At 47.8% G+C, this 13,744-nt stretch overlaps 1 protein-coding gene across 1 annotated transcript in view; it reads right to left on the reverse strand.

Annotated features, from left to right (window-relative positions):
- CUL9 (cullin 9) overlaps positions 1-13,744 on the reverse strand; it is a 34,034-nt gene that overhangs the window by 15,643 nt on the left and 4,647 nt on the right. The window contains exons 7-23 of the mRNA XM_012640793.1: positions 13,269-13,461; positions 9,999-10,206; positions 7,885-8,081; positions 7,293-7,510; positions 6,224-6,470; positions 6,030-6,135; positions 5,252-5,479; positions 4,884-4,974; positions 4,573-4,744; positions 2,761-2,866; positions 2,381-2,476; positions 1,937-2,112; positions 1,537-1,670; positions 992-1,171; positions 661-770; positions 405-587; positions 93-253 (exon numbers count right to left, since the gene is read on the reverse strand). Of these exons, the coding sequence (XP_012496247.1) occupies positions 93-253; positions 405-587; positions 661-770; positions 992-1,171; positions 1,537-1,670; positions 1,937-2,112; positions 2,381-2,476; positions 2,761-2,866; positions 4,573-4,744; positions 4,884-4,974; positions 5,252-5,479; positions 6,030-6,135; positions 6,224-6,470; positions 7,293-7,510; positions 7,885-8,081; positions 9,999-10,206; positions 13,269-13,461 (2,806 nt within the window). The remainder of the gene's footprint in view (positions 1-92; positions 254-404; positions 588-660; positions 771-991; positions 1,172-1,536; positions 1,671-1,936; positions 2,113-2,380; positions 2,477-2,760; positions 2,867-4,572; positions 4,745-4,883; positions 4,975-5,251; positions 5,480-6,029; positions 6,136-6,223; positions 6,471-7,292; positions 7,511-7,884; positions 8,082-9,998; positions 10,207-13,268; positions 13,462-13,744) is intronic.

Consider the following 13,744-nt stretch of genomic DNA (forward strand, 5'->3'; position numbering starts at 1 on the left):
CCACTGCCTCTTACCTTATCTTCCCTCTAAGACTCAAATCTTCCCTTTCTCTTTAGGCCTCCCATCCCCTACCTCTCCAGACCTGCACTCACTGGTAGAAGTGCTCAAAAGTTGTGGCCAGCTCCAGGCCAGAAAGGACCATGATGGGTTCCAGGTGCCGCTGAAGCCGCCCCAGCATTTCCATTCCAGGGGCTCCACCAGTCAGGCCCCCCTGGATCTGCTGGTCAATGTGCCTGGCAAACTGCTCACTCATCTGGGGCAATGGAAAGGGTACGGGCAAACCATGAACAAGGGCGTAGAGTAGGAGACTGGGGAGTGAAAGGAGATAAAAGGGCAGAGCACAGAGAGATGAACACGGAACACGAGCTTACAGCCCCGTGCACTGGGAGGCTGGCGGGACTCACGTGAGCAGCGGTGAGGAAGGACTGCTGCAGCAAGGCGCCAGAGAAGCCACTGCGCAGAGCCAGTGTGAAGGCTGCCCGAGGCCCGAACAGCTCTGAGCCTGCTCTCTGCAAGTGTTCATAGAGTTTACAGTAACGAGGCACAAAGTCTGGGGCCCTCCAGGCTGCAGCCAGGAATCTGTTGACCTGAGGAGAAAAAGGAAGAAGTAACATACAAGGAGCAGCCCCTCTCCTCAGACTTCAGCTTACTTCTGCCCACCTGCTCTTGCACCACACTCAGCCAGCACTGGGTTATGTTCCTTAGGCTGCTGCTTGGAAGAGCTGGTGAAGGCGCAAGGCTCCGATCCCGACCCTTGCTGTTCCTGCTGACTGTGGAGACAGAGGGCAAAGGAAGGAGTTTCATCTTAGCCTCTGGGTGAATCCCCGGTTCTTGGGTACTGATCCCTTTGAAAGGCCTGGAGGTGCCAGGGGCCTGGAATGGCCCAGAACAGAGCAGTAAGGACAGTAAAATCCAAGGAGGAAGAAGGAGCCAGATATCACCACTGCCCAGAGTCTTAGCTCAAGTGGCCACAACTGCAACTGCGACTTACAGGGCCGAGTGGATGGCTCAGGAGAAGGCCCAGGAGGATGCTCCACATGCACCAGTAAGTGGCAAAGGCGACGAACTCGAGAAGCAAAGGATGCTGCTCGACTCAAGGGTTTCTGGGAGCTCTCTTGTTGTTCTAAGTATTGATCCAGCAGCCATCCCAGGGCACTCACACCTTCTGCACCTGAAAGAAGACAGGTCAGGAACAGTCTCCCTGGGAAATGGGGGAACAGATGGCCCAGGGCGGAGGAGGGAGAAAGAGCAATCGTACAAAAAGGTTTGGGGGCAGCAGGGCCCTAAGTCCTCCCCTCACCAAGGTTTGCTTCAGCTGGAGTCTGGGGATATGGTAACAGGGTGAGGTGGCAGGAAAGATTCAAATACCAGAGTCTCAGGGAGCAGTCCCTGGGGCAGGAAGGAGAGAGGAACATTGAGGAGACAAGCCTTCAGGGATAAAGACAGGAACCAAGAGAACCAAGAGCATTAACTCAGGTGATCCCTGGGAATAATTACAAGGAGCTGGTTAGTAGGGCCAGGTGTCGGGATGGTTACCAGGGGAGGTGATGTTCTGCACCAGGGGGCTGACCAGGGCCTCCCAGCAGGTCTTGCCCAATGCTTGGGCGGCCTCGTCATCAGGGAGGAAGCGATCAGCAAAATTCTGTTCATGGCGCAAAACCCTGTTCAGTCTGGAATCAAATAGTGTATGGTTACCAATTAAAGGCACAGATTTCCCTGAGGCTCCACTCAAGTGCAAATCAACTCCCCATCACCCCATGCTTGACCCCTTACCCAAGTCTCCCCTATCAGCACATACTTCTCACCTACGTTCACTTTCCCCTCATGTCCTGGCCGCAGCTTTACCTTTCAGATTCCCACAGAAGCATGTCTCCTACCACCTACTTCTTACAGTGTTCTGTTTCCTTAACCACCTTTCCTCCTGTGCTCCACCCACCTGGGACAGAGCTGGAGGAGGCGCTTGCGGTCCTCTGCTATGTCCCGGCTCCAGGCTTGTGCCCGAATTGTGTAGAAGAGACATGTACGGCGACATAGCTGCTCCCGAAATAGTGGCCAAAAAGTGGGCTTGGGGCCCAGGACCTCCACACCCCGAACCCGGGTGTCGATGCCACCCTGCAACACATGCACAGACTTATCTATCACCTAAGTCACCTGAACCACTAAGTACTACCAAAGCCAGACCTCATACCCTGAGTTCCCTAGAGCTGCTTGGGACATCCCCACATCTTTGGAACTCAACAGGTTTCTGGGCCACCTCCCAAGCAGACCAAGGAGAAACCTTGCCTAAAACCCTGTTCCCCAAATGTTAGAGAAGCCAGCTACTACAGAGACCTTGCACTATCACCTAATCCTCAGCCCCCAGCTTCTTCCCCGGCCCCACCTGCTGGCAGCGCTTTATGCGGATCTGGATGATGGGCCAGAAGCGGTTCAGGTTCTCCAGGAGGATCACCCGGCTGGCGGAGGGCATCACATTCACCTGGCAGGGGAGAAGAGGGAAAGAGAGAGCTGTCACCTCCAGAAGTGGAGCTGGAAGGACTGTTAACAACCAAGTCAGTTATGGTGTGTGCCCTTCACTTTTCCTGCACCGAGCCCAGGGATCTACATGGCTCCACATCCCTAATTCCGTTCTTGCTGCTTACAAGGTGATGCCTCCCAGAAGGAAGGGATGTGGCCATTCCCCGGGGACTGGGTCCTTCCCATAGGCCCTGGGACAAACAGAAGGATGAGGAGTAAGGTGAAGAGGGGCACAAGGGTCCCCACCGTGCTGAGTTCAGTGCTGATGCAGCTGGCGCTGTGACCCCCAAACACCACCACCCTGGCTGGCATATAACTTGAGTCCTCACTGGCCACCAACAGAGTGAGCTGCCTAGGAGAGGAGAAAGGAAACAGTCAAAGCCTGGGCCCTGGTCTTAATTCAAAACTACTTTAACCTGGCCGGCGCAGTGGCTCACGCCTATAATCCCAGCACTTTCAGAGGCTGAGGAGGGAGGATCACTTGAGCCCAGGAGTTCAACACCAGCCTGGACAACATGGCGAGACCCTATCTCTACAAAAAATAATAAAAGTTAGCTGGGTGTGGTGGCAAGTGCCTGTAGTCCCAGCTACTTGGGAGGCTGAGGCAGGAGGATTGCTTGAGCCCAGGAGTTTGAGGTTGCTGTGAGCTATGATGACACGACTGCACTTCAGCCTGGGCAACAGAGCAAGACCCTGTCTCAAAAAAACCCAAACCCAAACAAAACAAAACCAACCAAAAAAACTACTTCAACCCACCACTTTCTTCTCAGGCTCTTATTCCTCTGCTGGTTCCTGACACATCTGCCTTCCCCAGACCCTTTGCTCTTCCCTTTATATTCCTCCAAAGTGACTTCATTTAAACCACAGCTTCAACCAAAAATTAATATATAAATGACTCCAAATCCACACCTCTACCCAGACTGCTCTCCTGAACTTTCATGGTGTGTACCCAACAGACATTTCCATGTCATGTCGCACAGGCACCTCAAAGCCCACATGCCCAAATAAAACAACCACCTGTCCATACAAACCTGCCTGCCTTCCTATTTCTCTCCTGGAAAATAAGACTAGAACACACTGTCACTGTGGATTTCTCCCTCTCAGTGGCATCCCTCATCTAGTCAACGGCAAGTCCCGTAGACCCCACCTCCTAGTATTTCCCAGTCCATTCCCTCCCCTTCATCTTCCCCCACCTCACTGAATACATTGATCGTTTCTCAACTACACCACTGAATAAACCTTCCACCTCTTTCTGCTGGCCTTCAACCCAAACTCCCATAATTGCCAGAGTAACCTTTCCTTAAAAATCTAGTTTTGACTCTTCTCTTCTTAAAATCCTTCAATGGCTCTCCAAGTTTTGGAATAAAGTTCAAACTTCTTAGCTTGCAAAACTCTTTGTGATCTGCCCCTTTGATACACACACCATTCTAGCCAAACACAATTACTTAAAGTTCCCCCAAATACAACATTTTGTTCCTATTTTGCATATATACTATCCTTGTGCCTGGAATATCCACTGCCTCCTCTTTATCTAGCTAATTTCAACTTCAAAATTCAGCTCAAACCCCCCTTTCAGAAGGGAGCCTGCTCTGAGCCCATAGTCAGCCTCAGGATCCAGGGCACACGTCAACCACGTTTTTTCTTACTCTGTGCTCTTACTGATTTTCCAGCCTGGCTCCCCAGCTAGACTGCAAGATCCCTGAACACAGGCACCATCTTACTGTCCATGTATCTCCAGACCTTTGCACAGTCCTGGCACAAATGCCCACAGCAGAAGTGGATAAGTGAGTTGATTTCCCTCAACACTAAGCACTGAGTAGTGACATCTGTACCTGCTGGGGTACAGGTCACCAGGCTCAGGGAGTGAGGGGATGTCTATACTCAGCACAGTGAAGCGTGTTTATCTGTTTACTGCACAAAATGGGTTTGAGTATGTCCCTCGGGCATGGGGGTTACAGATGGGGTTGTGTGTACATGGGTGCTTTGGGATATATATTGGAGAATACCAGAATGTGTGTGTGCACGCGCACATAAGCACACACACGGGTGTGTGCACACCTAACAAGAACACCACGGTGCATGTGCAAGGTGATGTAGTGGGAGCCAGTGCTGCCGTTGGACTCCCAGTACGTCTTGGGGTTGCGGTCCGTCAGCTTGCTGGCCCGGTGTGGGTTGGAGGACACCTCCACCTTCTCCCAGCACTTGTCCTCCTTCACTTCCACACTGGAGCCTGGGGGCAATTGGGAAGGGGTGGAGGTCACGGCCTGGTTAGTTGAGAGAGAAAAAGGGGAAAGAGACTAGGGAGCGGGAAGGGAAGAGGAGAACGGCTGCTGGATGGGAGCCAGGGGAAGACAGATGCAGGCACTAACCCTGGCAGAGATGCCTGAGGAACACGTCAAAGAAGGGGATGTTGATGGGTTGGTGGGTTCGTCTGTGGTCTTCGATCTGGCCCAGCACCATCTGCAGCCAGAACATCAGAAAGAAGAGGGAAGGGGAGAGGGAGGAATAGGGAGAAATACCCAGGAACAGGTACAAAGCAAAAGTCAAGGGGCAGAGAACACTCAACCCCTTTCTCCTCCAATTTTGACAGGACCATGTGGAATAAAGGTAAGGGAACAAGTGCCCCAGATGTGCTACCACCTGTGCCAAACAGGGATGCCAAAGAGAGACAAACACTGAATCCCCTTCCCCTGCTTCTGACATTCTCTCAGCTCCAGACTCACAAGCGCCTCCTCACCTGGATGCAGCCAGCTAGGATGCTGGAGGTAAGTTTGCTATAGAGCTGTGCATGTTTCTCACACTCTGTCACCAGGTCTCGAAGCTCACAGCCCAGCAGCAGCTGAGCCGAGTGCTTGTCCAGGACTTTGGAGAGGGCTTCTTTTGCTCCCAGGGAGCAGAGCACCACGGCGTAGTCCTTATGCATGGAGGCCAGGCGATGCAGGAAGCAGGTCAGCTCCTGAACAATCTGAGCCCAGAGCCAATAGATTAATTTAAGAGAAACAAAGGGCAGGGTACGTTAGCATTGAGAGATGGGTTCACTAAAACAAGTGTAGTGGCTAAGGTTTTGGAGAAATGCAAAAGCCCAGGGAAAGGAGAGTACCAAAGAGAGGGTGGAACAGAATACAGGGGTGCTAGGACGTTAGAGTAGCAGAGCTTAGATACAGCTTCCCAGGCTTCTTCCTGCCAGGGCCAAGTTATCTCAAGAGTCAACCTTGGTGCTTGAGCCTCACTCTACAAAAACCCTGGAGGATAGACAGCAAGGACTGTTTGGATTGGTGAATGTGGGTTTCTCTTAAACTCAGAAACTAAAATCCAGATGCAGCCAAAAGGTTTATACTATAAAGACCCCAGTTTTAGAGCCTCTTGGATGATGTTACATTCCTCTTCCTATCTACCCATCCCAGTGCCCCCAGCCCCATTCGTAAAGGCTCTGCTGGGCCCCCCAGAGCCTCACAATGTAGCTTGTGCACCAGATGCTGCCTTTCCCTCCCCTCCCCTTGCCAGGGATCTGGTACCTCAGAATCACTGCTAGGGCCACTCAGGCAGTTGAGGCAGGGCTCCAGGACCTCATGCCAGGGGAGGACCGTTGCCTCAGGGTAATCCAGCAGTCGAATCATGACCCTGGTAAGGGGATGGAAACAAGTGTAGCCCCTGAAGTCTGGCAGCTCCCCTCCCCAAAAACGCATGGGTGTCTGAACAGGCCCCTCACCTCAGCACAGTCAGCAGCAGAGTTTTGTTGGGCCCCGGGGCATCCAGAGTCCGCAGCAAGAGGAGAAAGGGCTGGGTCTCCTGCTGGAGGCGCTTGAGAAGGGGCCTCACCGCACCCGCTGGGCTGCCCTCCCGGCACAGCATGCGCTCCAAGTCCAAGAGTAGTTCTGCAGATGGGCCCCCCACCAGGGATCGAATCAGTAGCTCAGGGGACCCATCCTGGCCCTGGGCGCTGGGGGTCTCCAGTGCTGTAGCCCAGACACAACGGAGGGAAAAAATGTGTGTAAGGAGAAGTCTTACTAGTTAGTCAAACCAAGAAATGGGAAGGTCCAGAAAATCACCCCAACTTTTCCTCCCATATTAAGGATGTCTACGGTTTTTGTCAAACTCTAAGAGATTTTCTTTTCTGGCCCCAAATATATACTTAACTACATTTTTTAAAAATCTAGTATAGCAAACATTGGCAAGTTAAACATATTTTCAATCTCATATAATGACATGATTACCTTTTATTACTAAATGTTAGCTATGATAAATATTAGCATTATAATTACTTCCTTATACTACCTGCATGGTGGATTTAGATATTAATATAAAGATGAGAAGATACATATTGCCTGTTTCAATATCCCTTGTACTTCTGGATTTTCACTTGTTTTTTAATCACAAAGCATTTTCTTCCCCATGACATCAGTATTTCATGTTTCTAGTCACAAACTTTAAAACCATAAATTACAATTCCTCTTAAGAAGGCCTTTCTAGATGTGATTTCAACCAATCTTCTACTGTCCGATGAGAGTGAACCAAACCTAGTCCAGACAAGACAGTAATCCACGTATGTTTAAAGCCATTCAGAGAAGGCAACTTCCTTGTACCTAGTCTAGAGTCTCCCTGTCCTCTTGGTCAGGAAGTTCCACATATGACTTAACTTGAACACTACAATGCTCACTCATTTCCTGAAAATTCCTTGTGTCTTTCAGTAAGAAGCTGGTGTGTAAACCTTAGCCTTCTCGGCCACAGGCTGGCATTGTATGATTCCTCAGCAGAACTGCCCCCCTCCACAATGGTACCTGCATGCTCAGGACTGCCTTGTGGCTCTGAATATCGATTGAGAAGCATCATGAGGATGGTACGTGTGGTGGGCATGGGTTCTGTCCCCGGTGCTATCCCTGAGTGCCTAAATAAGGTGTCTCTCAGCTCTTGGGTTATAATCTGGTCTCCCAGAGTGTGGTGGTTGCACAAAAGCAGGTTGAGTAGGAGCAGGCCATTTCTCACTGCGGAAGAGCACCTGGGAAGAGGGAGGTGACCCAAGAAGAAATTGACAGTGAATGCAATGGAAGCAGGGAAGCAAGTGCAGAGTGCCCTACAGTTGGGAAGGAAAGGGCTCTAGTGGTCCCTCTGAACGGGGTCACTGGCCTCCTGACCTCAGGTCACTCCTCCCAACCCTGTGAAGGAAGGTCAGTGTCTCTCTGCCCCCTCTGGGAATCTCCCTACCCCCAAGCACTTAGTTTCTCTTCCAGTGACAATCAAGAGGGCCGCCAATGTTTAATTGAGAAGTGACAATGTGAGGGGAATTTTTGTGGAGCACATGAGTCTGGGGCAGAGTAGCAGCAGGGTTTGGGACTTAGCAGGAATCTGGAGGTTGGAGGATAATGCCCTGACCCCTCAGTGTTCAGCATCAGGATCACAGCTGCAGGGACAGTAAGTAGCAGGCTCTCAGAGCCTGGGCGTGTGGCTGAGTCAATGCTGGCGAAGATCTCTCTGGTCATCTGAGCATCAAACAAAGGGTGGATAGAATCTCGACCAGTGACAAATGTGGGGATCTCCGAGGAACTGGCTATGGCCAGCATCTTCAGTGCCTGTGAAGGGGATGTGGAAGCAGAGTTAGGAATAGGAAGAGCCACCATAAGGAAGGGATAAGCCAGGGCCATCATTCTAGACATCAAACTTTGGGGCAGCTCAGTACAGGTAGAGGAGGCAGAAATGGAAGAGGTAGTGATAGCACATCAAATGCTAGAAAGGGAGGGAAGGAGGGAGGAAAAGAAGAGAGAAGAGAGAGCAAACAAAAAACCCCCCTAAGACTAGATAGTAAAATTAGCCTGCCACTTCCCTCCATCCCCAAGCTCCCAGCACCAAGCGTACCTAAGTGGGATGGCCACCCCGCCTGTATCTTCCCCTGAGGATGACACCCTCTCACAGTGTCTAGTTGTCATTAGAGACTTTCCTTGATGTCGTCTCCCATTTCGCTTAACCGCTCCTTCCTTTGCAAAGCCTGTCTTCCCTTGAGTTCTACAACTTTATGTCCTCCTGGTTTTCCTCCTACCTGTCTGGTGTTCTTTGCCTGGTCCACAAACATGAGGTTCCTTGTCCCCTTTCTCTTCACACCCTGTGCTCCCCTACCCAGGCAACCCTGTCCATTCCCACAGCTCCAATTCCTACCCATATGCCAACTCTCCCAAACCTGCGTCCCCTGGCCTCAGCCAGTATCCAGTCCTTCTCAACAAGGCTACCTGGTCATCTCACAGGCAGAGTGGTTGAAATTATAGGAAAAATACTTATAATGTGAAAACATGTTTGCCAGTACTATAGAGAAAAAATAAATTAAAATGAACACTAAACCATCAGAGTGGAGAATGTCTCTCCTGGTCAAAGGGCTGACTCTCTAGAGGAAATCCATTAAGAATGGACTAGGCTAGAAATAATTCTCAGGACGAACCCCCTTATGAGGCCTGGATCCTTCAAGCAAATGCTACCTCATAACGAGGCTATCTCTCTTTGGTTTCCCACACTCCTCCAATTAGCTGAATGCTGTAGACCCTAACATTTTATTTCAGGGCAAGACTCTGAATTTAGGAGTAAATGCTTTATTTTGGTCATATAACTTAAAAGGATCAGGGAATTCTTTGAGCATACATGACCTAGACTGTGAATGCCTGAGTGCTCTGGGAAGGAGCAGCACCTAGTTGGCCCCATAAAGGAAAAGGGCCTCCTGGCCTCTCCAGGGACAGCCTGCTCTAAGTGGACATGTGCTCCCATCCATGCTGTTGTCATTAAACTGCTGGAATCTACTCTCAGAACTGCTCTGGCTGGGGCCTACCTGATCGTCTCAGGGACCCTTCGGCTATACAGAGCCATCCTGCCCACACTACCCTACCAGCCAGCTTTCTGTCTTGAGTAGGTAGGAAGTCAATTCTGGAAGTTCCCCTGGATGAAGGCCTCTCTTCCCTATTCTTTGGGCCCAGGGTGGCAGGGCAATGGCAATGCTGGCTCTGTTTTACCCAAATCTGGTAAGGGAATATTTTCTTTATAAGGGTACCACTCTGATAAAAAGAGAAAGGTATTTTTAGTTTAATTGTTACATCTATAAAATTAGTTTTTATGTTTTTTGTTTCCTCCTGAAATTTTAGAAGGAATAGAAAATTAGTTTTTAACTAGACATCTAATTGTAACTAAAGAGGCACAGGACATTCAACATACCTAAAAACTCAATTCCTGACCTTCTCCCCATACCTCCTCCTGCAACATTCTCTCACTTACTAAATGGCTACCTCATGCACCCTGCTGCTCAATTTTACACCAGGAATCATTTTTAAAAACTCCCTTCTCCCTTTCTCCAAACATGCACTCAATCCCCAAGACTTACCACATCAAACTCTTAAAGCTACCTGCATCTTTTCATCCCAAAGTCTACTCCCTGGGCTAAGTCACCACAGTATCTCCTCAAGATCAACAGTCCCCAGTCCATCACTCTCTCTTGCCAGGCCCAGTGTACTCACCGCCAGCCCTGCCTGCTGCACCAAGACGGAAGTCTTATATTCTTGCATGCAAACCAGCACAGCATAGATGCCACCCTCCCTGGCAAAGAGTGGCCGCCACTCGTGCTTGGTCATGAGCAGGTAAAGCAGGCGCAGGCCCAGCACCACCACCATCTTCTCTCCCACCTGGTTGGTCAGCAGCTCCACCAGCGTCTTCACTAGCTTCTCTCTGATAAGAGAAGAGACACTGGGACTCCCCATCCCAAGGAGTCTTGCCTGACTTCCCAGCCACAACACCATCCGACTCCCACCCTAACCCCATCCACTAAGATCCAGGCCATTCCCTCTGCACCCCCCAACCTGCTCTCCTTGCCTCAGTCTCACTCCTGATCCCCTCCCCTCTGTGGTCTTACTGGCTCCTGACCTCATGAAGGAGACAGTAGAGCAAAATGGTTATGAACTCTGGCTCATTTTTTCAAATAAATGTATAAATTCAAAGTAATTCTAATAAAAATACCTAAAATGTTTTTAAAAATACTATGACAGCCAGATTCAGGCACTGGGAGAGAAATGTTTGGAAAAAATAATGGTAGATTTGCCTATCATTATCAAAATATAAACTTATAACAATTAAAACCCTGGAACTGATATAGGATAGCCAAACAGATCAATAGATGAGAAGAGAAATAAGGGTAGTATCTCAGCCAGTGAGGAAAGGATGGACCATTTAAAACATGATGTTGACCCAGGCATGGTGGCTCATGCTTGTAATCCTAGCACTCTGGGAGGCTGAGGAGGGAGGATCACTTGAGGCCAGTAGTTCAAGACCAGCCTGAGCATGAGTGAGACCCTGTCTCTACCAAAAATAAAAAAAATTAGTCAGGCAAGGTGGTGTGCGCTTATAGTCTTGGCTACTCAGGAGGCTGAGGCAGGAGGATTGCTTGAGCCCAGGACTTAGAGGTTGCAGAGAGCTAGGATGATGCCACTGCACTCTAGCAGGAGTGACAGAGTGAGACTCTGTCTCAAAAAAATAACATAACATAAAATAAAACTTAAAAAACATGATACTGAGATACCTGGCTATGCATTTGAAAAAACTAAAATTGGAGCTCTACTTCGCACCATTTGCAAAAACAAATTGTAAATGGATTTTAAAATGAATGTAAAAGACAAAATCATAGATGGTTTTAGGAAATGAAGGGGAATATTTTCATAATCCTGGAATAGGACATACCTTTTTAAGTAGGACACAGTATCTAGAAGCCATAAAAAAGTTGAGAATATAGCAACATAACAATCTGAAACTTCTGCACAATGAAAGAGACTATAAGCAAAATTAAAAGACAAGCAATGAGCTAGAGAAATGGTCCAAGGGAAATGCTAATCTGAAAGAAGATGAAAAAGTGCCTATAGAGTCCCTATGTCACAGTGAGGGTCATGAGAGAAAGACAGCAGTAAATGACATCTTCCTTCATAGTGACAGAAATACAGGCTGAGGAGGTGGCCTGGGAACTATGGAGGGAAACAACACAAAAGAACTTCTTGGAAAGATGGCAAATAAAGGTACTGGGAAAGTTCTGTTTTTATCAGTCTTTTCTCACAAGTGTAATGATGACTACAGTGTGAATCAATTGTACTTTAAATACATATCCCCTTCTGTAGCCATGGCTTATTATAAACTAATTAATATACATTGGTAACATATGAATAGATATAAAAATATAAAGATGTTTACTGAAATGTTAACAGTGACTGTCTTTGCATAAAGGGCTTTCAGATGATTTTTATTGTCATAATTTCCTAACCTTTTTTACAGTGAACATATATTATTTTATAATCACAAAAATAAAGCTAATAAGATTTTTATAAGACAAAATATTTGAAAGCAAAATATCTGAAACATAAATAACAAAGGATTAATGCCAGAATGTCTATAAATCCGTAAGAAGAAGGAAAAGACCCAATAAAAAAGTGGGCAAAGGATAAGAACAGAATATTTACTGAAGAAACAGAACAAATGCATGCAAATATGCCTAACTTCACCAGAACTAAGAAATTAAAACAAGGAGATACCAATCACTTAACATTTTGCCAATCAGATAGATTTTTTAAATGATAATACCCAGTGTTGGCAGAGGTAAGGGAAAGCAGATTCACTAGAACACTGTACTTGAACTTGGATATGAGCACATTGCAGAGCTGTATACAGCAGTGAGAAGAACAAGGCAGCTCCACACGGACTGATATGGAAAGCTGTCTAAGACATGCTGAGTGAGAGCAAAAACAGTTGCAGAAATATGTAGAATGTGATTACATATATTAAAACACAAACTCAGAAAATGTTCCATTTCTAAACACACAATTGCAAATGTAAATCTACAAAAGGTCTGAGGGATATACCAGACTGCTAAAGGTGGTGAAAGGGACTTTGGGCTTTCATTCTATGTTCTTTTATATTCTTCAGATCTTTTAAAATGAGAATGCATTTGTGTATTATTTGTATAACTAAGAAGCAGTAAAAACTTTGAAAATAAAAAGAAAGTAGGGAGAGAAGAAAAAGGAAAAAAAAAACAAAAAAACTCAAGCTCTAAGGCTGGGCACTATGGCCCACACCTGTAATCCTAGCACTCTGGGCAGGCACTTGAGGTCAGGAGTTCGCCTGAGGTCAAGAGTTTGAGACCAATCTGAGCAAGAGCAAGACCCCATCTCTACTAAAAATAGAAAAAATTAGCCAGGCAACTAAAAATAGAAACAAAAAAAAAATTAGCTGGGTGTGGTGGCATGTGCCTGTAGTCCCAGCTACTCGGGAGGCTGAGGCAGGAGGATCACTGGAGCCCAGGAGTTTGAGGTTGCTGTGAGCTAGGCTGACGCCACGGCACTCTAGCCCGGACAACAGAGCCAGACTCTGTCTCAAAAAAAAAAAAAAAAAAAAAACTCAAGCTCTAAAGCCAAAAGGACCCAGGTTTGAAATCTATAAAACTGAGCAAGTTAAATTCTCTAAGCGTGTTTCCTCACCTATACAGTAGGATAATACTATCACTGCTTCCTCAAGTGTTAGGCAGATTTAACGAGAGAATGTATGTAAAATACTAGCACGGTAGCTGGCACAGCAGAAGTGCTCCAAGAATATGAGCCATTGTAACATCTAACCCTCCTGCTCAGCTGCACTCAGGCTGCCCTTTCTCTTTCCCCATCTTTTCTAATTCTTGATCTCATAGCCCCTTCCCTCTTACCACCACCCTCACTGCCAACAGCTTCAATGAAAACCTCTTCCCTCCCCAGCATGCTAACCTCAGCAATTTGTCAGGATGGACCAGAGGGTGGTCCCGCTCAGTGATCTCCTCCAGAGCCTGAGAGAGGGCAGAGAGCCCTGAAAGCTGCAGGTTTGTGTCCAAGCTGGATATCTGCACAGTGGCCACGACTGCCACAACATGCTGATCCAGGGAGCTGCGAGGACCAGGACCCCGCAAGGCTCTAGCCATTTCTGAAATTGATGGGGGAAAGGCAGTGGCTAAAAAAATTGAGGTACCTCCAAGGTGGAAGTTTTATAGGTCAAGCCTAGTTATCCTACTGACATTTAAATACATTATTCATTACTGCAGCCTACATCCTTTTCCAATTCTATGTGGGGGATCTAACGGTCAAACCATGAAATGAAGATACCCCAGAAAATGAACCCTCCTCTTCTAGAGATACTGAAGAAAGGGAGCAGTGGTTAATCAGATACAATCAAGGTCAAAGGGAAAAAGATGGATGCATGGTTCCCA

This window comes from Propithecus coquereli, unplaced genomic scaffold, assembly GCF_000956105.1.
Source record: "Propithecus coquereli isolate 6110/MARCELLA unplaced genomic scaffold, Pcoq_1.0 Scaffold158, whole genome shotgun sequence".
Lineage (NCBI taxonomy): Eukaryota > Metazoa > Chordata > Mammalia > Primates > Indriidae > Propithecus > Propithecus coquereli.